This window comes from Hermetia illucens, chromosome 4 (genome assembly GCF_905115235.1).
Source record: "Hermetia illucens chromosome 4, iHerIll2.2.curated.20191125, whole genome shotgun sequence".
Taxonomy (NCBI): domain Eukaryota; kingdom Metazoa; phylum Arthropoda; class Insecta; order Diptera; family Stratiomyidae; genus Hermetia; species Hermetia illucens.
The window spans coordinates 119,696,882-119,718,192 of NC_051852.1; the positions used below are offsets into that span (position 1 = coordinate 119,696,882).

The 21,311-nt window shown below is 41.8% G+C and overlaps 1 protein-coding gene across 1 annotated transcript in view; it reads left to right on the forward strand.

Annotated features, from left to right (window-relative positions):
• The first annotated feature begins 9,951 nt into the window (after nucleotides 1–9,951).
• Nucleotides 9,952–21,311, forward strand: part of LOC119654042 — a 30,492-nt gene continuing 19,132 nt past the window's right edge. Inside the window, exon 1 of the mRNA XM_038059205.1 lies at nucleotides 9,952–10,663. Coding sequence (XP_037915133.1) covers nucleotides 10,618–10,663 — 46 coding nt within the window. The 5' untranslated portion in view covers nucleotides 9,952–10,617. The remainder of the gene's footprint in view (nucleotides 10,664–21,311) is intronic.

The following is a 21,311-nucleotide window of genomic DNA, read 5'->3' on the forward strand; positions in this document are numbered from 1 at the left end:
GTACGTTCGATCGTAAAGTCGTTGTATTTCTTTCGCCAGAATCTCAATCGGGATCATTCCTGCTATCACGCAAGCTGCTTCATTAGAAATTGTTCTGTAAGCGCAACATGTTCGGAGTACACTTATGCGATACGCAGCTCCAATCTTTTTTTTATTTATTATATTTTCCAGTGCATCTGCCCATACTGGGGCTGCATACAGTAGGATCGAGCTGACCACCCTTGAAATAAGGAGTCGACGGCTCGGTCTTGGGCCACCTATATTTGGTAGCATTCTCGCAACCAGCGCTCCGATGTTATATGCCTTGGTTGCTGCACCCTCCACATGCAATCTGAAATTCAACCTCTGGTCAATCATTACACCTAAGTACTTAAGTGCAGGCTTGGAATAAATTGTTTGCGTTCCAACTTTGATCTTCATGGAAGTGCACTTTCTCCGCTTGGTAATAAGTACTACCTCCGTCTTATGCTCTGCGAGCTGTAGACCAGCATTCTCTAACCAGGATTTAATCTCATAGACTGCTTCATTTGCATAGAGCTCGGCTTCCTCGAGAAGGCGTGCAACAACCGTCACACCAATATCGTCCGCGAAACCAATGGATGCCACACCAGTAGGAAGGTCTAGGGTCAGTACCCCGTTATACATAATAATCCATAAGAGTGGCCCTAGGACAGACCCTTGCGGAACTCCGCATGTCGTTTGGTAGGATTTCATTCCTTCATCTGATTCGCAGCACAGAGTCCTATCGATTAGGAAGTCGGCAACAATGCGCACCAGGTACTTCGCCACGCCTAAGTCAAGTGCGGTCTTAGCTGTGTTTGCTACTAGGACAAGTGCATCCGTTGTAGACCTCCCCTTTCGAAAACCGAACTGATTTTCGGAGAGACCGCCATCCTTTTCGGCAATTCGAATTAATCTGTTATAGGTTACTCGTTCGAATAGTTTGCCAGTATTATTTAGAAGGCATATCGGCCTGTAGGACGAAGCTTCACCCAAAGGTTTGTTTGGCTTGGGGACTGTCTGTCTGTCTGTCTGTCTGTCTTTTTTTTTTTTTTTTTTTTTTTTTTTTTTTTTTTGAGGAGGTGGAAATCTTCAAAAGACACTGGTCTGGACACACCAGCGTGTGGGATTTTTACCCACTAAAACCACCCCCGACTCCCTCCCTGCCCCGCGGAACCACCATAAGGTATTACATCACGGGGCGGAGTCAGCTCACTCTAGCTTAATCCCATTTCTTCTATACGCGGCGCACGTGACCGCGCTTTTCTCCTTTCCTCTGCCTTTCGCAATTTATCTTGAATAGATGCGATCATGGAGTTGACCGCATCCCAATTCTTTTGATGTGCTAGCATTTTCGGTACCAGATTTTCTGGTACCAGCACCTCTCCTAGAGTCTCCTCTAGATTCCTCCTTTCTTCCACAAATCTCGGACAGTGGAAGAATACATGCTCTGGGTCCTCTGGGACTCCATTGCAATTTGGACAATCGGGTGAGGTCTCCAATTTAAACCTGTGAAGGTATTGGAGATATCCTCCGTGTCCCGTGAGAAACTGGGTGAGATTATAATTAATCTCACCGTGTCGTCTCTCCAACCACTCCTTGATGGCAGGAATGAGCCTGTGCGTCCACCGGCCCTTTCCCGAGCGTTCCCATCGCTCTTGCCATCTATTTATGGATCTCTCCCTCTCAGCGTTCTTTGTCCGCGATGAGGAAGAGGTTGGCTTTGCATTGTATATATTCGCCATCTCATCTGCCATGATGTCAATCGGCATCATTCCAGAGATGACGAATGCTGCATCATCTGAGACAGTCCTGAAGGCAGAGCATACCCTCAAGGCTGTCCTCCTGTAGACTGAACTCAGTTTGGTAGCATTCCCTGACATCCACAACGCCTCCCTCCAAACTGGGGTCGCATAGAGCATGATCGAGGTCACCACCCTGGCTATAAGCAACCTAGAGGTATGCCGTGGCCCTCCCACATTCGGCATCATCCTCGCCAGGGCCATACTAGCAGTGGATGATTTATCACAAATATACTGTAAGTGTTGCTTATAGCTGAGCTTCCTGTCTATCACCACCCCCAAGTATTTGATGGTCGGCTTGGAAGTGATGATATGATTCCCGATTCTAACACAGGCGTAATTTCTCTTCCGGCGCTTCGTGATGAGGACCGCTTCTGTTTTTTCTTCCGCAAGCGTCAAACCAGAGCTCTCCAACCAGCATTTGACAGCACTGATTGCCTCGCTTGAGTATAACTCAGCATCTTCAAGATGCTTTGCGACGACAACCAGTGCAATGTCGTCAGCGTAACCCACCACTGTGGCTTCCTCCGGAAGGGGAAGATTAAGTACATCGTTATACATGATGTTCCACAGTAGTGGGCCCAATACGGAGCCCTGTGGGACACCGGCGGAAACAACGTACTCCTGCGGTCCGTCATCAGTGTCATACCATAGCCTCCTTTCAGTTAAGTAACTATCGACGATAGCAGCGAGATAGGCGGGAATACCAATCTTCGCTAGGGATTTCCGTATTAGATTCCAATTGGCCGAATTGAATGCATTTTTCACGTCCAGGGTTACTACCACGCAATATTTGCTGGTACTACCCTTTCCGTGAATTGCATCTTCGGCCAAGCCAGTAACCAATTTGATGGCATCAATGGTTGATCTGGCTTTTCGGAACCCATACTGCCGATCTGAAAGGCCGCCTTGGCCCTCAACAACCGGGAGTAATCTATTATAGATAACCCGCTCTAACATTTTCCCTACTGTGTCCAAAAGACATATGGGTCGGTATGACGATGGTTCTGTCTGTCTGTCTGTCTGTCTGTCCGTCTGTCTGTCTGTCTGTCTGTCCGTCACACGCATTTTTCTCGGAGACGGTTGCAGCGATTGACACCAAATTTGGTGGAAAGGTGGGAACTGTGAACGCTCACGCATACAGTGAATTACATCCTTTTACAACGAATTTAAGGGGGGGTCCCCATACATGCAAAAGGGGGGTGTACATTTTTTTTTCATCAAATATAGTCATGTGGGGTATCAAATTAAAGGTCTCGGTTAGTACTTTTCGAAGCTGGTCTTAGTTTTGACATTTGTTGGAAAGGTGGGGAGTGCGGGGGGTTGAAAGTGACCATTCCTTCACGGGGGCCATTCTCAGAAACCACCCAACCGAAAAATCTGAAAAAAATCAAGAGGCTGCCACTGTATGGTGCCTGGGCTCCGAAATACCTTCCACACTGTTATCTGCACAAATAAAGTTAATAATAGTATATTACTATAATTTTCAGTAATTCGCTTCAAAACCCCCCTTAAGTTCATGCTAGGACCACGAAATTTCGCAGCAATAGAGAGTATAACATAGAGCATGATCTTACCAAGTTTGGTGGAAATCGCACTATTACTAACAAAGTTATAATACGTCAAAGTTGTCGCTTCTTTGCAAATTCAAGACTGTGAATGTCAATATCATCCGAAAGTGGATATTCTCACGTAATATATGCATATATTACATGCCATGTACTAAGAAATACACAAAACCTTTCGTACCTGAAGCATCCAGCTTCCGGTTTCCCGACTTGTTGTAAAGTAATAGGCGATCGGTTTGTGATCAGAAAGCAGCTGAAGATGGCTTCAAGCCATATTAATCTGCGTAGAGATGAATCTCTTAGAGAAAAAAACTATATGACTCCAAAGTATCTTTATTGTTTGGCTCCAGGAGCGTATAGTGACTGATCTCATGCATTAGCGGTAATGACTCTATCCTTGCCTATCAAACCAGCTATGACAAAGTACCACCAATGAAACTACTAATCACTTAAAAGCGAGTGGGTTTGCGTTTCACAAATGGCGCATGGTCGAGACAAAGCATACGAACTAGGCGATATGAAGTTCTTAGTTTTTAGATAACGTGAGTTGCTCATTGATCAGCTGGGCGCATTAAAGATGGCTTAATAATAGGTGATTTGGATACTGTCCATTAGATGCCTCTTAGGAGGCTCAAATCATTTTAGATATAAAGGAGTGGATTGCTACTAACTAGAAACGAACTTGACTAGTGTTGGGGGAAGACGCCAAGGTTGGCATTGGGAATTCTTGAAAGAATTGACGTTCATGTCATTTAAAGGAAATTAAAAGTCGAGAATAGGTGGACACGATAAACTTCTCGAGACTCGTAACATAAGCAGCATGTAAACTTTTTTAAGTCACTATTTCTTACGACGCTTGCACTGCACAATGCATTTGCTCTTGCATGCGGTGTCGTTATTTAAAAACGCCTAAAGACGGGACAAATTGTACCAACTGGTCCTCCAGGTTGGGTGTTAGTTAGGGCTAATAACCCTATAGGGAAAACAACTTGTTACGAAGCCACAAGAGGAGCCTCGGACTGGACGGATAATACAACGACGAACCCGGCAACGACAAACGAATAACGATTTGCGCATTTTCTCATGGAACGTGCCATCCCTGTACAGAGATGGAGCTGCCAAGCAGCTAGCCAATACCCTGCCCTAATATAGGGCTGATGTAACAGCGTTACAAGAGATGAGTTGGACAGGAACCGGTTTCCTGGAGAAGTTTCGCTACACCATATATTATAGTGACCATCCAGTCAAGCATGTGCTCGGAGTAGGTTTCTTAGTTAGCCTAAAAATGAAACCTATACTCTGCGCTTACGAGGCAAATTTAGAAATATAAGCCTTATTAACGTTCACGCCCCTACAGAGGAGACTGCAGAGCCGGAGAAGGATACGGAAGGCAGTAGAATGAACCCTGGAAGCCTGTCCCAGATATGATATCAAAATCATACTTGGGGATTTTAACAGCCAAGCGGGGAACGAGCTTGTATTTTGGCGATACATTGGCTCCCATAGCTTACATCAAAATACAAATGATAACGGACTGCGAATTATTCAATTAGTAGTGTCATACGAAATGGTTGTTGGAAGTATCTGGTTTGCGCGGAAATCGGTTCACAAACATACGTGGGCTTCTCCAGATGGGACCAATTTCAACCAAATTGACCATGTGTTGGTTGAACGCCCGTACCTCTCAGCCTTGATGAATGTCAGAACATATAGGGGGGCCAATATAGACTCGGATCACTATCTCGTAGGAATGGTGCTCCGAGCTCGAATAACAACCCATCTGACAATCAGGTGGCATTTAACACTGAAGCCATCCACAACACAGCCCTCCGCGATACCTATAAGATGGAAATGGATGTCGCAGTAACCGCAGTCAACAGTGATCCTGGAGATGAAGCACCAACAAATGATGTTCACAATCACCTGAAGAACGTTATCATAAATACGACCGCAAACATACTAGGCCCCAGCCTCAAAAAGAGCCGGAACGGTTGGTTTGGCGATGAATATAAGCTTGCAACGGAACGGAAGAATGCTCCATACCGTGTAATGTTGCATTCTCAAAGGACGCGGGCACGCGCCGAGACTTATCATGAGCTCCGGCAAGCGGAGAAGTGACTTCACTGACGAAAAAAGGAAGTCTGGGAGAACCAACAGGTCTGTGAACTCGAAAAGTACAAGAGGCAACCGCACCAGGTGCGCATGTTTTACCAACAAGTCAGTAGGATGAAACCTTATACTCGTCGATGTTCATCCTGCCGAGACAAAGAGGGAAACGTGATTTCCGACAGACTGGCCATATTAGAGCGATGGGTTGAGTACTTTGATGAGCTACTGAACAACCAGAACATCGGCGAGTTGGAGGTCCCGCCAACTGAAGACGACGGACAAATACTGCCACCACCAAGTTTAGGAGAAACAGTCCGTGCAATTCATCGGCTAAAAAATCATAAGTCGCCAGGAGCCGATGGAATTACAGTCGAATTGGTTAAATATGGAGGCGACGAATTGCACCAAGTGGTTCATCAACTTGTGCTCAAAGTGTGGGACAGCGAATCAATGCCTGACAACTGGCAACGAGGCATTATCTGTCTTATACATAAAAACGGAAATATTACACAGTGCAGCAAATATAGAGGTATCACGTTGCTGAGTACCATCTGTAAGATATTCTTCTCTGTCTTGCTAGACCGGATAGCCACATATGCTCAGAACATCATTGGCCCATACCAAAGAGGCTTCACTCCAGGCAAATCAGCATCAGATCAGATTTTCTCTCGGCGGCAAGCGATGGAAAAACTTTTTCATCGACTTTAAAGCGACAGCATAGCCAGGGTAAAACTGTACACGGCCATGAGAGATTTCGGTATCCCGACGAAATTGATAAGACTGATTAGGCTGACCCTGTGATACTTTGACAGAAAAGAAGAGCTACAGACACTAAAGGAGTCAATAGCCAGTTAAACCACCGCGCGTAAGGGTTACATCTGCAGTGATTGCAAGGGCAATCTCTAACCAGCAATATTAGAATAGTGCTTTCTAAAGTACCCTGGGTGTATCGGGGGCAGATTTGCGATCTGCAAGGAGGAAGAATGCTGCTAATTTGGAACTCCTCTTGCGAAAAAAAGCTGCGACACTAATCGAAGAGGTAGGTACCTTCTTGAATTTATTCTAATTTATTTAATTTATTCTTAGCAATGATTAGAAAAGTATAACATAGGAACACGGCAACGATCGTGATCACCACTATATAAAATATACTAGACATAACTATATGTCTAATACCACAAAAGCAACCAGACTATACAAAGCTATAGCCAAAGACAGGGCAACATGTATCACCATCTTTATACTGAAAGAGGAGGAGGAGGTCATAGATAATTATATTAGAACCAACGTAACAGCATCCACACACTTACCGTGCAGGACGCTCTGCATCAGATGCCGGATGCATTAAGGAATGCCACAGAAACAAAAGAAATATCAATGTGGACGTTCTTGGACATCGAAAAAGTATTCGATAACACATCGTACACAGAGATACAAGATGCCTTGATCCGCAAGGGAGTGGGAAACATGCTTGCTTTCTGGATTGGTAGATCGTTTGAGATTTGGTAAACAGAAGTACCGACAGGTACAAATTCTGTTCTCATTAAGACCATATTGATGGTTGTTTACAGGGTGACGTACTATCACCGCTTATATGTAGTAGGGAAGTGAATGAATTCCTAGGAGAGCTAAGAAACACTGGAATATAGGTCCAAGGTTACGCTGACGACATTTTTTTTATCTGCACGGGCAAATACGAGGACACCCTATGTGATAGAATCCAAACTGAACTAAGACTTAATAGTACCTGGAACAGGAAGATAGGAAGTGCCTGGTGCAGGAAGACAAATTTAGCCTTAGTCACCATAGTACCATTCCCTAGGAAGCGTAAGCTTGATCACATGAGAGACACTAAGCTACATGGGATGGAGCTGAAACGAGAAACAGAAGTCAAATATTTGTGAATTACATTAGACCAAAATAGAAGTCGGAAAGCTGCAATGGCTCTGACGACTTGTAGGCCCATAGTAAGGAAAAAATGGATGCTACTTTGGGTACACACTGCAATGGAGCGATAATTTTGACATGCGGATCTGGTCACACAATAGGAATTACACAAATTTCCAAAATTGACTTGTGTGAGTATCAATGGAGCAATGAGGACATGGCTAACGCATCCTTGGAGCTCCTTCTGGGATTGACTCCTCCCATCTGCACATACAGATGCAGTTAAGGAGAATGATCTTCAGAATGGCGGAAGTGTCAGTGAGGCGGGGAGCTGCCTAATCGAAGGAAAATTGATATTCTTTCTAGCCGGCACCCCGGATTAATGACACCAAGGGATAACTATGCACTCTGCGTTTGCGAAATATAAGCTCCATTAACGTTTACGCCCCTATAGAGGAGCTTGCAGAGTCGGAAAAAGATACGTTCTCCGGGGCAGTAGAGCGGACCCTCTAAGCCTGTTCCAAGTATTGTATCAAAATTATACTTGGAGACTTTATAGTCAGGTAGGGACAGAGGGCGTATTCAGATGATACATCCGCTCCCTTAGCTTACATAAAAACACCAAAGATAAAGGACTGCCGATAATTCAGTTAGTAGTATCGTACGAAATGGTCGTTAGAAGTACCTGGTTTGGGCGGAAACCAGTCCAAAAACATACATGCGCCTCTTCAGACGGGACCACTTTAAAACAAATTGACCACGTGTTGATTGAACACCGCCACCTATCAGCCGTGATGAATGTCAGGACATGTAAGGATACCAATATAGACTCGGACCACTCTCTCGTTGGGATGAAATATACCACCGGCTCGAATCGTTCTGACAATCAGGTGAGAGTGAATACCGAACCCATTCACAACAAAGATTCTCACAATCACTTGAATAACATTACGATTGATACGGCCACAAAGATACTTTTTCCTAGTGGCTAAAAAAGTCGGAATGATTGGTTCCGCAATGAATGTAAGCTAGCAACGGAACGGAAGAAAGCTGTATACCGGGCAACGTTGTACCAACAGGTCTATGAATTATAATTATATTATTTACCAACAAGTCAGCAGTTTGAAGCATTATATACCTCGATGACCATCCTGCCGAGAGAAAAGGGCAAATCTGTTTTCCAATCATCTGGACTTATTGGAGCGATGAGTTGAGTACTTTGCTCTGTAGCAGGCACGCCCCAACGTAGGCCAGATCATTTCTGCGGAATCGAGTTTATGGCTGTAACATTGAAAAATGAAGGGGACCGTACGAGGAAGCGCGAAATACTGTTTGCTTATGGGAGGATCCGATCCCAAGCGTCTAAAGGATTGTTAGTCTCTCCTTAAACTTGCAGAAGAGGCTCCGGATTATGATGGGAATACCAACTGGCCACTGCCGACTATACTATCACTTGGGGAAGCTGGGGTATCTAAGGACACTGCCTGCAGCTTCTGTGTAAAGTATGACGAACCCTTCATGCAGATTTGTATAATATCGACGGGAGCATACTTTACTCGCTCCTTCAAACCTGGGAACTACTAGAATATAGCTCAGGAATACTATCTAAAGGTCTCGCTTTAAATACACTAAACCTGGATACAAAATAATCGCTACTGTGTTATGCTGAAAAGGCGGCTGCCTATGATCTGATCGGTAGACAGCGAAAGATAAGAAAACTGACTCATTTCTCTTCAGTAAATATAACAAAGGCAGCGGCTTCCGATTGTCATATACTGATGAATTGATAACGCTCCCATCTGGGTTCAGAGTACCGCTAATAAACAAGTTCGAGGACATCGTCGGAGAAAATGCTTTTTTCGGTGGACGGAAAATTTTTCATTAGCAAGAGGCTCACCTTGAATGAACTTAGGCTTCGTGAAGGCGAATACGAACAGCAATAAGCCCAAGAGGTTTACGCACTTTCACTCTCTGCAGTAATGGGAAATTTATGTAACCAACAATTTGCCTACTTAGTCAGCATGTTTTAGTAGACGATGACGCCAAGCTTCGTGACCTCTATGTATGCGTAAAATGGCGCAGAATTTGCGTATCTTTTTTGATTAAAATCTGACACTGACAATGATAATGAATGCGCTATCTACGTTACTGTCCCTTTCGTCTTTTTCCGCTTTTTCTGCAAGCAGTATTCTGATATGATACAGTTTAAAGAACTACCGCCGAGCGAAATTTATTTTCTGAGTAATGCAGATTAGTGGGTCGTCCCAAAGTTAGAAAACTGTTAGGGAGTTTTGGCAATAGTTAAACTCTGCCGGTAAGGACCAAAAGCTACGGCATGAAGACGTGAGAGTGCTCAGCTCAACCTTGAGATTCGTGGCGACCGTGAACCATCTATATCACATCCGCGGCTTGTAGGTCACTAGTTGATAAGTATGGAAGGAGACATTATGTCAATATTGATAACATTTTGGAACATTAGCAAATATTTAGAATAGAAGGAATTATTTGGAATCTTCGTATATCTGCCAAACCATTGCGCAGACGAAATAATTCACTCCGTTTATTAGCCTTGTCAGTACGCGCTGGAACAATTCAATTTACTACAGAACGAAGCTCTGACGAAGTCACGCGAGTAGAGGAGCAAACATTGTAAAAGATGTCTAATTTCACCTTACACTATAATTTCGTTTCTTTATTTAACTCCCGGACAAAAGTGAAATACAAGGGCGGTGCCGTTACCCTCATATATAACTTTAATCTTACAGCCATTCACCTGGCGCGACAGTTTTGTTCTGTTGTCATTATCGCTAAACCGTCAGAGATTAATGTAAATATCTATTGTGTTCTGCATGCACCAGAGACAGAAAAAAATGAAAATTTTCGTTCGAATCACACAGAATTTTTCTGTAATTTATGAAAATCATGAATAGAACGAATACGCATTTGCCTATTCTCAGCTAGAAGATTATAATGAAAACAATTTCAGGAGATCCGTCCACAGAATTTGGCTGAATATTTATAATCTTAGATAAATTACTCATAAATTACCAAGACTTCATCTAAGGTGATACTGACAATAAATAAAAAGCATTTCTTACCTCCAGCGGCAGTGATGTTCATATTGTGATACAAAAGTTTGTGACTGTTATGTAGTGAAGAGTGAACTGGCTCTTGCGCGAAGATTAAGGATAGCCAATTGTCCTTTAGATATTGTATCTGCTAAGTGGATAGAAACGCGGCCAAGTTTCAAAATGGGACGCAACAGCCTGAAATATCAGTTCTACGCAACAATTTGCGGTCAGTTCGGTTCTAGGATATAATCTAAGTATTGTTGTTAACGAATATATTTATCGATCAATAAATTTATTAAAAAAAAATACTAAACTGGTTCCGCGGATATTTCTAAAATAGATACTATAAAGGATGCATTAATATACTTCTTAGTCTCTAAGAGGGTTTTCCTAAAAGTCTCTTTTCTTATCTTTCCTATGGCTGATATTTATTTAGAGTTCATCTGGAAGTTACTCCTGTTTGGATTATTGTGAACCGCTTGTATTTGTGGCATATGTCCGAGCTTGGCTCGTTGCAATAACAAATCGAAATCCTAAATGATACTAATCTACTAGTACTCATTACCTTTGAAATGTGGCTCAGCCCTATGCATTCAGGTCTTTAATTAGGGCCATTGCACTAACCCTTAAAGTAATTAATTAAACGGCCTATAGTCTACGGTATGAGAACATCTTCTAGAGGCAAAACCTTACCAAAGTATCTTCATTTGAGGTCTGAGGTTGCTGACCAGCTGCAGATGAACTACAGTCCTGTCTTCTTTTTTTCCTTACATTGGCAACATATAGCCGAGACTATCACCTCAATTTTTTTCATGTAGTAGTTTATTGGGCAGGGTCTCGTTAAAAGCCCTGTTGAGGTTCTCATGTACTATTTCTTGAGGGATATGAATATCCTGTGGTTTCAATTTGAGTATCTGCTGTATGGGCAAAATCCACGGTCCTCTTTGGACATGGATTGATTTGGAAGCGATAATCAGAGTCCCCCGTCACTGGCACAGTTGTACTGAGTGCAGACTCAGCATTCATACCAGTGGATGCGAGGTCTATCTAAAAATCCTACCGAAAATACGGGATATGGCATCTGAGTAGTACAACTCTACTCCAAGCCTAAACCTACAAGGATCGCTGTTCGCGACATGGGTACAACCACAACTCTCACGAAACTCTTAAAGGAGGTCAACGGCAAATACCCGGACTGAGAACATATCCCCTGGAAATTCTCCCGGAGAATAGAGGGCCATTCCGGTTCCCATTGTACCAGATAACCTCCGGCGAGTGCCACTTTTGATGAGTTCTTTGCAAGCACGGGTCTGATCGCCCTTCTCAAGTACGTATTGATGGCACCCCCCTTCCTTAACTTCTTGAAGGATAATAAAAATGTCGGTCTAGAGGCTCCAGTTTTTTTCGCAAGCAACGAACAATGTCTCGTGAAAAGCCAGTGTTTTCATGTCCTACTTCCATAGGGACAATAAAAAGGTCACATATTTTTTTCACAAAGATTTTCGCTTGCCGGCTGTAGTTGAAACTTCTCTCCTCTGGTGGGTGAATCTTTACAACGTATATCTTCAGAACAGACTTGACAGTTAAGGGTCAAGTATCAAATCCTGTCTCTGGTCCGACCATTATGGAGCCATACGCTTGAGAGTCAGTTTTTTAGCCACCTCATTGCAAACGATGTGTGGTACTCAAGTTTCAACTGCATCTGAGTAGATATTTTATTACTTTCAAATATCATCTGATTACTTCACTTCCCATAACGGAAAGGCTCAGATAAGTAATTTAAGCCATTGTCCAGATTTCATGGAGAGAGATTTTGGAGAATTGAATTTTAGGTTTTAGCCAGTGTCATATTTGAAGCATTGTGCGGGGTTTAAAAGGGCATGTAGCTGTGAAATTCCACAGACGCTTAAATACATCCTTGAACGGGAAAATTCCTCTAAGATGCGGGCGGACCGCTGCCAGTGCATTATTTAAGTCTGAAAAACATTTTCAGTTAGGTATTGAAAAAATAAAATGAAGGCGATTTGTAAGACACCAGCATCAGGTTCAGGTTACTTTTAAATATTTGTCTTTTATTTGTGTTGAATTTTTTTTTTGTTTGAAGTCCTATATTTCCTTCCTTCTCAAGGATTCTTTTGATAGCGCTCAGGATTTTGTGCTCATCTGTTTTTAAGGGTTGAACTGATTTTGCCAATAGAAGAGGATATTCAAATATATTTGTAACGTAAATTAAGTGATTTTTAATAAACTCAAACATTTAAGCAGAAACTGGAAACCTTTTCGCTGTCTGGATTGTTCAGTAAAAAAAGTTGGTATTGTATTTTGCACGACATGAGACAATTTAAAAACTATTCAAATTTAGAATTCAATTAACAAAAACGATAAAGGAGATACTCCATAATTATTCATATCATTATGCGATGCATCTGAGTTAGTCAAGTCAGTCAAGCAGACAATACTATTCCAGAAACCTAAAGAGAAGGCAAAATTGATGTGAAGGTCCGCCCTCAAATACTACAGTTCAACTTAAATATCCCGTCTACACGCACTTGCATGTTTCTATGATAGCAAGTTTTGGGAACGTGGGTAGTCTCTTCAAACACTTTAGTCCTTTCCACGTCATCTACATAAAGGGAAGGAGGTACCGTTCCAAAAAAATCGGAAAGCGCAACCTTTCAGGCTTCATGCGACAAGGCCTGTAATTCGAAGACTTAAAGGCTGCCTTGCGAGACCTAAAGTCTTAAACCCAAAACAAAAGGGTAGTGAAGACAAGACACTCCTCTGCGCTTGGCAGATTTTCCAATTACATCTGAGATTTTACCCTCGCGAAGTGCATATTTCATCCTTAAAAGAGTACTAAACATAGTCGTAAGTGATGCAGGGAGTCCCGAGCCCGCATCTGCTTGATGACGGACCGAAGAATGAAGGTTATCTCGTCGTATGCTGTTAAGGAAGAGTTAGGAAACTTTACTCATTGGAATGTGGTGGGAAATAAGACCTTGGTTCAAATGTCTGTGTTTGAGTTTGAGGTGGAGGAGAATTATAACTTCTGAGCGCTCAGATCGCAGTTGCCTATTATACTTGACTCCCCCATACACTTGCTTCTAGGAAAAAGGCGTGCCATGTAAAGCTTGTAAAAACGAACTCAAGTGCACGTGGAGCCTAGCCGAGAGCAAAATTGAGGGGTTGTGCTCTTTTTCTGATACACTGAATTCAGCAGCCATAAAGGGTCATCTTCCACAAGTTCAATTAGACGGAATCACAGGAAGGTTTCGCCGTGAACATAAAAAATATTTTGCCCCACGGTGGGCGCCATTTAAGCATTCACGTATCCCCCAATTACAAATCATATTTGAAGTGCATCAAATGTCTAAAAAAAGCCTCATTCTCTCTCCGGACAATGGTTTCTAGGTGCTAGAAAACTTCCTATAAATTTTTTTCCAAAAATTGGGTATTCAACTCCCAAAAAACAATGATCGTGAAACCAAAAAGAGGGCCAATTAGTTTGGTCCGCCATCAAGTGGGTGGTGAAATTAGAATTCATTCAATCGATCCTAAAATTTCACTTAGAAATTGCCATTTTAACATTGCCATTTTAAGACGAAGCTGCAAGCCGGAAAGGGGTCTTCCACAGGCTTGCTGTAATATAATCAAACGAACATTGGGCCCCACGTAGGACGCCATTTGTAATAACTTGCGATGGGACGAATGAATTTTGCCGGAGGCCTATCACATGCTACTCATACTCTTGCTGAGAGTTACTTTCCAATTCGCTTCTCTCCTCCTGTTCAAAAATCCTTGAGATGTATGTCAATGACTAGTTAAACGTTCACTTTCACTAAAGTCAAGAGGGTAACAGGGAATTGGTAATCGTCGTTCCATTATTACCAGCCTGTAAGACTACAAATTCCGTAGCCAAATGTCTATGCAAATTCTTGGTAAGAAGTGCCTTAGACTCTGTGAAATATTGGTTACTTCTACCGAAATTCAACTAATTTAACACTCAACTGTCGCTCATTATGTGGCTTTTCTTTTTAACCGGTCTTGTGGATTTGTTGTGTGATTGCATGTTCCTTTCCTATTCCCTTCGTTTTTATGTATTACAAGGATATATTCTGAATCCAATACTATTTTTATCCTTCTTCAAAGTCTTTTTCTCCCTCCTCACTTGGTCTTGCTTATTTTTACGACTGTGGCGCAAAGTTCTTTTCCTTTCCAACTTCATTTTTGAATTCTTCTCTACTCTAATTTCCTACTTTCTTGGCTGAACCTTTTACCATACCTAAGCTTCATCCAAGGCCTCCATATAACTTTCAGGGATAAACTCTCTTACTTCCTTCATAATATGGATGGAAGTGGATTCTTCTTAAACTCTTTATCGGTCTGATGAACTGCTGGGGTCCTATTACCGTCATTTAGCGCTCGCGTACCTGGAGCATGCGTGATACAGATATTTGCAGAGTTCCCCTCGCGGAGCTCGAACTCTATTCCCATCCTCTAATACCGAGGACATATCGCTGTTATAACGAACTATCGTTTAGTCCATTCCGCTCCTCTTCCTAGCTTCCAACGTAGGCTAAATTTTTTATTGTCTTCCCCTTCCAGGGGCAATATTTAACTGGATTCATTACATTATCTTGTTTGAGTAAATAAATTTAAGTGTGTTTTGGAAGAATGATTTTATTCAATCAATTTAAAAGCGGTCTCTATAATTTTATCGGAACCCTGTATGCACGTGTATGCAAATAGAATTTTCTCAAAGAATGCCGAAAATGTGATAAGCAAGTAATCTTTAGTTGGTAGTAAGATGTTAGTTTTATGATGAAGAATGTTATATATGGTTACCAGTGATATCTATGTGGGGCATAGCAACTCAAAAATGTTTACACACCATCGTTGCCACTTCACTGGAATGTGGACCATCCAGGGCTTTCCCAGAAGTCTACACTTTTCCTTTGTTGTGAGGCGACCCATTCGCCAGCCATACTGGGAGAGTGCATTCCATTACATGCAAGCTTCACTTATTGTGGATGACGTGGCAATTCATTGTAACATGCGGATAGGAACTGCCTCTCTAAATAGAAGTGAAATTCCTTTGCCGTCAAAGTGATTAGACCGAGTAAAAGGCGCTGATATGGACAGTCTCTCTGTCGAATATTTCCGTATAGTCTCAGCGCAGTTTCTGCGAAATTGCTACTTTCACCAAATACTGGGAATTCGAAATCTTTCCCAGGGGATGAGTGTTAGATTCCCGAAGAATGGCATCCGTTCTGAATGCGATAGTTGGGGGATATTTACATGGTTCCGATACTAGTGGTAAAGTTACTAACTGAAATCGTCAAATTGCTCCATAGAGAGCAAGCTGGTTTTCGCTCTACATTCTCCTGTATAGACCAAATTAATGCCCTCTGGATCGTTATAGAATTATGTGCTCCAACTGCTGCTCACCGATTTTGAGAAAGCTTTCGACTGTATGAACAGGGTATGAACCTAGAATGCTCTGCGCAGTAGGGTAGATCCAGAGAAACTAACAGTTACAATTAGGCGCCATTTGATGACGCAAATCGTTAAAGGCTTCATCCGAGTGTGATGACCAGGCACACTGAAAACCTCAGTTTTCTTGGTGTTTATTTTAAGTGCCAATTTGCTTGCCTGTTTCTCCAAGTTCAGAGCAATTCGTGCTTCTGATCTGATATAGTACCGACCGACAAGATACGAGCCATTACTACCAATTATTTCGAAATTATATCGCTACCGATGGGGGAAAATTTTTCTTAGGTTTGTTTTTCATTTCCTACATCAGCCAAAATATACATATATGAGAATTTGTGTGATTTCATAAAGGAATGGCGGAACAACAAACAAAAACATCGGTACAACATACACAAGCGACAGAATGTCTCATCGGATATATAAAGGGAATTTCCCTAAGATAAGTATGAGAAGGAATCTCACACGGGTAGTGCTGCCAGGACAATTAAACTGATAGGACTGCCATAAACCCTGAAGAGGAAAGCAGCACCTTTACTTGAAATAGCAGGTGAAAGTACCCGGAAAAGACGGTAATATATCGGCGACGACCCTTATATCGTCAGGAATAGAGAAATCCACCAATTAAAACTAAAGCGAATACAAGTCGGGAGAGCGGAAGGGAGCTTAAAACCCAAAAATTTCGAGACCACAATCAGAGCCCTGACTTGAATGTCACCGAGGCACTGGCTTATACCGAGTGCATGCTCGGCATTCATACCAGTGACTGTAAGGCCTATCCAAAACCTCTACTTAAAAAAAAAGAGTACGGCGCTTCAGTTCTATAGATCAACTCCACAAGGACCTCTGTCCGAGATATGGGCACAACTGAAACCATCATAAAACTTCTAATAGAGGGACAATCGTAAGTAACCGAGGAGAAAAGGTCAGAAAAAAATTAAACAGAAAAAGGAAAGAAAACAGGAGATTACCACAGCATGAAAAACAATGTAATAGAAAATAGGATAATTGCCGCAATTCAAAGTAGTAAAGGAGGAGTAAAGAACCATAAAAGGTAGGAGGAAAGCATACTATATGTAGGGATACAGATTGTTAGCATTAATTTGCCAGTAGACCACTACAGGCAGCAAATATCGAAAAATATGTCACAGATTAACGGTTAAGCAGCATTCACCAGCAATCTAGGCAAGCCTAAAAGGCGCAGGAAATACGAAGAATTTCAGAAGGACTGTATCGAAGCGCGACCATGTATTATATAAAAAAAGGAAAATTTGTAGATGAGTGGCATATTCTACATGCCGGCAAATGCCTGGAATATAGGAGATTAAAGGTAAAGGCGAAGCATCACGATTTTGCTCTGTGGTAAGAAATTCTTTCATTCAAATATAACTCTCCTGAGAGCTAGCAGGTGGTTGGTACTCTTTTCCTCATCTTGTAAGATATTAAAGGAAAGGTTTTGATTAGTAACCTAAAAGGCAGGGCTTAGTTTTGACATCGATTATAAAGGGAAGGATGGAAGGTTTAAAAAATTCGCATTTTTATCTGGGACCAATTGATGATACCAATATACGGCATGTAGGCCTCAAAATACACATCATTCGGATACCTGCAGAAATAAAGTCAATAATAGTACGCTACCATTAATCCTGCACATATGTTGAATTGTAAAGCTAATACCAGAAAGTTTGGAGGAAATCCTGTTATTACTAGCAAAGTCATAGTAGGTCAAAGTTGCCTTTTTCGCGTAAATCCCCCTAAAATATAATAATGTCAATATTAAAGTGAATAATCTGAAAGACTTATCTGACATACCTACACTCACATATTCTTACATGAGATATTCACATGAAGCACTGAGCTTTCGACTTCCAACTATTTTTTCGCTTAATTTTCATATTTTAAAACGCAATTCCAACTTTGTCTTTTTGATAAATGGTTACCGTAAAAATTTCCACTCTCGTCCATATGTCCGTTTGCTATGATTTAAAATATTTACTTTCCTTTTTGTTGTTAGAACGCTATGAAATATTGCTGGCTTGACAATTAGTTGGATTCTGCGTTATTATGGTAGATAGCTGCGGTATCATGGGATTGACCTGGAAAATATTTAGTGGAGTTGAAAAATAGAAAAAAGCGCGTGCAGTGCCATTTTTTCTGCCATAAATTCTTTTTTATTTGGATTTTATGGGGAAAAGTTCGTTTAGGAATTTTTGAGAAGGTTTGACGACGAGGTGGGGATATGGCAAACGTTAGTCATGGGTTGGAGTCCGGGCCGGATGTTTGCCTCGCTGCTGTAAGCCTATCACTTGTACAGTATTAATTGCGATGATAATAGTCTCATCGAAAGTAAAGTTGGCATTGGACTGTACTGGATCGGCTCACGCGAAATGGGCAACTTTGACCTATTATAACTTTGTTAATAATAGTAGAGTTTCCAGTAAATTTTCCAGTTTGATGTTTTATTATATATTATCACAAAATATTATAGTTATAGGCTGAAATTAATGGCGAATATGTAGTAAATTTGCAGAGTATAGTAATATATAATAGTATTATTACTTGAGCAGATATCAATATGGAGGGTGTTTTGAGGCTTAGATGTTGTATAAAGGAACCTTCCTGCCTTTTTTAGATTTTTGGTTTAAGTATTTTCTGAAAATGATGCCCTAAAATAAGTGACCAATCCGCAACTACCGTATTCCCCACTCTACTCACACTCCCTAATGGGAAGGCTAATACCTCCTTCCAGAAGCACCGATCGAGAATTTTTATTTCGTCTACTACGGATATATCTGATACAAAAAAAAATATAGCACCACTCTTTTTGTATACGAGTACTATGACCGGATGGTTAAACCCAACGTTTGAGGGGGGGGGGGGGGTTTCTCAATTTCAACCTGTTCACCACATTTCATGACAATGTGTGTAATCGTTTCAAAGAAAATTGCATGTGGCAGAGAGACAGCAAACCGATTTCAATAAGGTTCAATAAGGATAGAACCAACTAGATACCTATTATTTGACATAGAAGTGAACACGAGACATATAAGGCGAAAAGTAGTTGCAACAACCGTAAGGAGTAGTAAATGAAGTTTGTCCGGAGTTTTAATCCGGAATCCGCATTTCGATTGAGCGAGAGTTCGTCGCGGCTGGCATTCGCATCCAATCAGTGTTCGGTTGTTTAGATCGTGAAAGACGACATTTTGAACTGCATCCTTCGTTATAAAAAATTTTATTTTGTCAATTCGATTTGCTTGGCAGCTGCCTGGTGTCTTGGCCCACGCCATGACTCCATCTGAAGCGGGGTTTGCTACGTCTACTTGTCCGAGCATAGACGTTACCCAAATATACTGTCCGGGTTGGATCACCTTCACTCATATGGATTACCGCCGCCTTTTGAGCCAAATTTTATCTTGAAAGAAATAGTCGTGATGTCACACACGTATTTCCTCGCTATGTAGCCAATGGACTCATTTACCTCTTATAGGGGTTTCGAAGAATTCTTCATTCGAATGCGGTAAGAGCGGTATGAACTCAAGCTTGATGCATTGATTCGCTGTCTCAAATCTTGAGCAAAAATTAAGTAAGTCCTTGGTGGTTGTACATAGTTGGATACTTTCATATTTAGCTAGTTCGGTTGTAATTCTATTGGCGCTTGTTTTCGTCGTCGTAGTTGGCGGGAACTTCAACTTTACTGATATTCTGGTTGTTGACCAGTTCATTAAAATCATCAACCCATTGCTCCAATATGGTCGTTATGAAATTGCTTCGCAACATTAACGCAACCTGGATGAACTGGCATCCCACAACTGGCGTTCTTTGTGATCAAAATTTATTGCAAGGTCATCCGTCTTGTCACCCTCTATGGTTCTGAGTGTGGGGCGAATATAAAGGACAGTGAACGGCGTCTTCCTGTAATGGAGACAAAGATGTTGCGTAGAACTAGTAACGTGACACGTTTTGATCACATCCGAAATGAGGATATTCACGATCGATATGGAGTTGCACCTATCGTAGAAAAATTACGAGAGAGGCGTCTTCGATGGTATGATCATGTGATTCCCACTAACGGGAATTCATTCGCCAAGGTTGGTTTGAACATCGAAGTCGATAGTAAGGGACCAAAAAGTCAGGCGAAACAACGATAGCCCAGATCAGGCCTTTGATAAAGTAAAATGGTGTAACCGATCACGATGAGCTCTAATACAGTCAGAGATTTGAATTTTCTTCTTATCTCGAGAAGAGATATACAAGTATATGCCTTATAGCTTTATCCTGTTTCTGCACCTAGTGTCTCCTGAGCTCATTGACTTGTTGGTTTGCCAAGGCTTCTTTCTTTTATCTGCGAAGTCTCGTGTCCACTGGATGAATTTTGCGATAATTCATTGGACCTGGTCGTACTCCATCAGGTTGTTATATTGCCCAATACGCATGCATGTGTATATATGGTTGCCATTCAAATCTTGCTGGAGTATATCGCGTCAACCACACTTACGATTTCTCGAGACGCCGGCACTCCGCCTCCACTGTACTGTGCCAAATAACTTTGGGGTGACCCACTCGTCGGTCAATTTGGGAGAGTCGGTTACAATGCATGGCGTAGCCTATATAATATGCGCTCTCTCCGCTTCTTGAACAAACAAAAAAAATGTGCACCATTTTTTCCCATTTGGATTCAGAAAGCTAGAGGAATTCGAAATATTTGGGAGTTTCCCACCAAGACAGAGAAAGGATCAGTACCTGTTCGTCGAAAGTTATGAAAATGACATTCATAAAGGGACGGACAGACAATTCCGAAAAATTTGTGTGGCGCAACCGTTCAGTCTACTGACGACAAGGTCGGTATTCCAACGATTTAACTAAGGCTAAAGCCTCGTACACAGCACATAGGATGTCGAGCAGAATACACTACTCATCACCTGCATTTATTGCCAGAGACATTGGAGAGACACCGCTTATGAAGTAACTTCAAAACAATACCAAACACACCTAGAAGAATAACTAAATTTTCCTGGTATTCTACTCAGCGAAGGATGGGAAACTTCACTGTGCGAAGTGGAATGGGAACTCTTAGAAGATGAAATCAAGTGCACGTGGGGCATAGCAGAGAACAAAGCGAAAAACTGATGTACTTTATCCGACACAGCCTCAATAGGCTACTTTTTATATGTTAAAATAGTATTGAAGAAGTAGACTTTCTAAGTTGGGGGTGACCGGAATCTGGATTGGGCACGATCATCCAAGAAAGCAGTCATACCAGAACCTAAAAAACGTAACGAATTTGATCGTGTAGTTTCGCCAATAACTAAGTGCAGCGAAGGCCGTAGAGAAAAAAATCGGGCACGAGCAGAAAATTTTATGGGTCTGGAGCGAAAATTATGCGT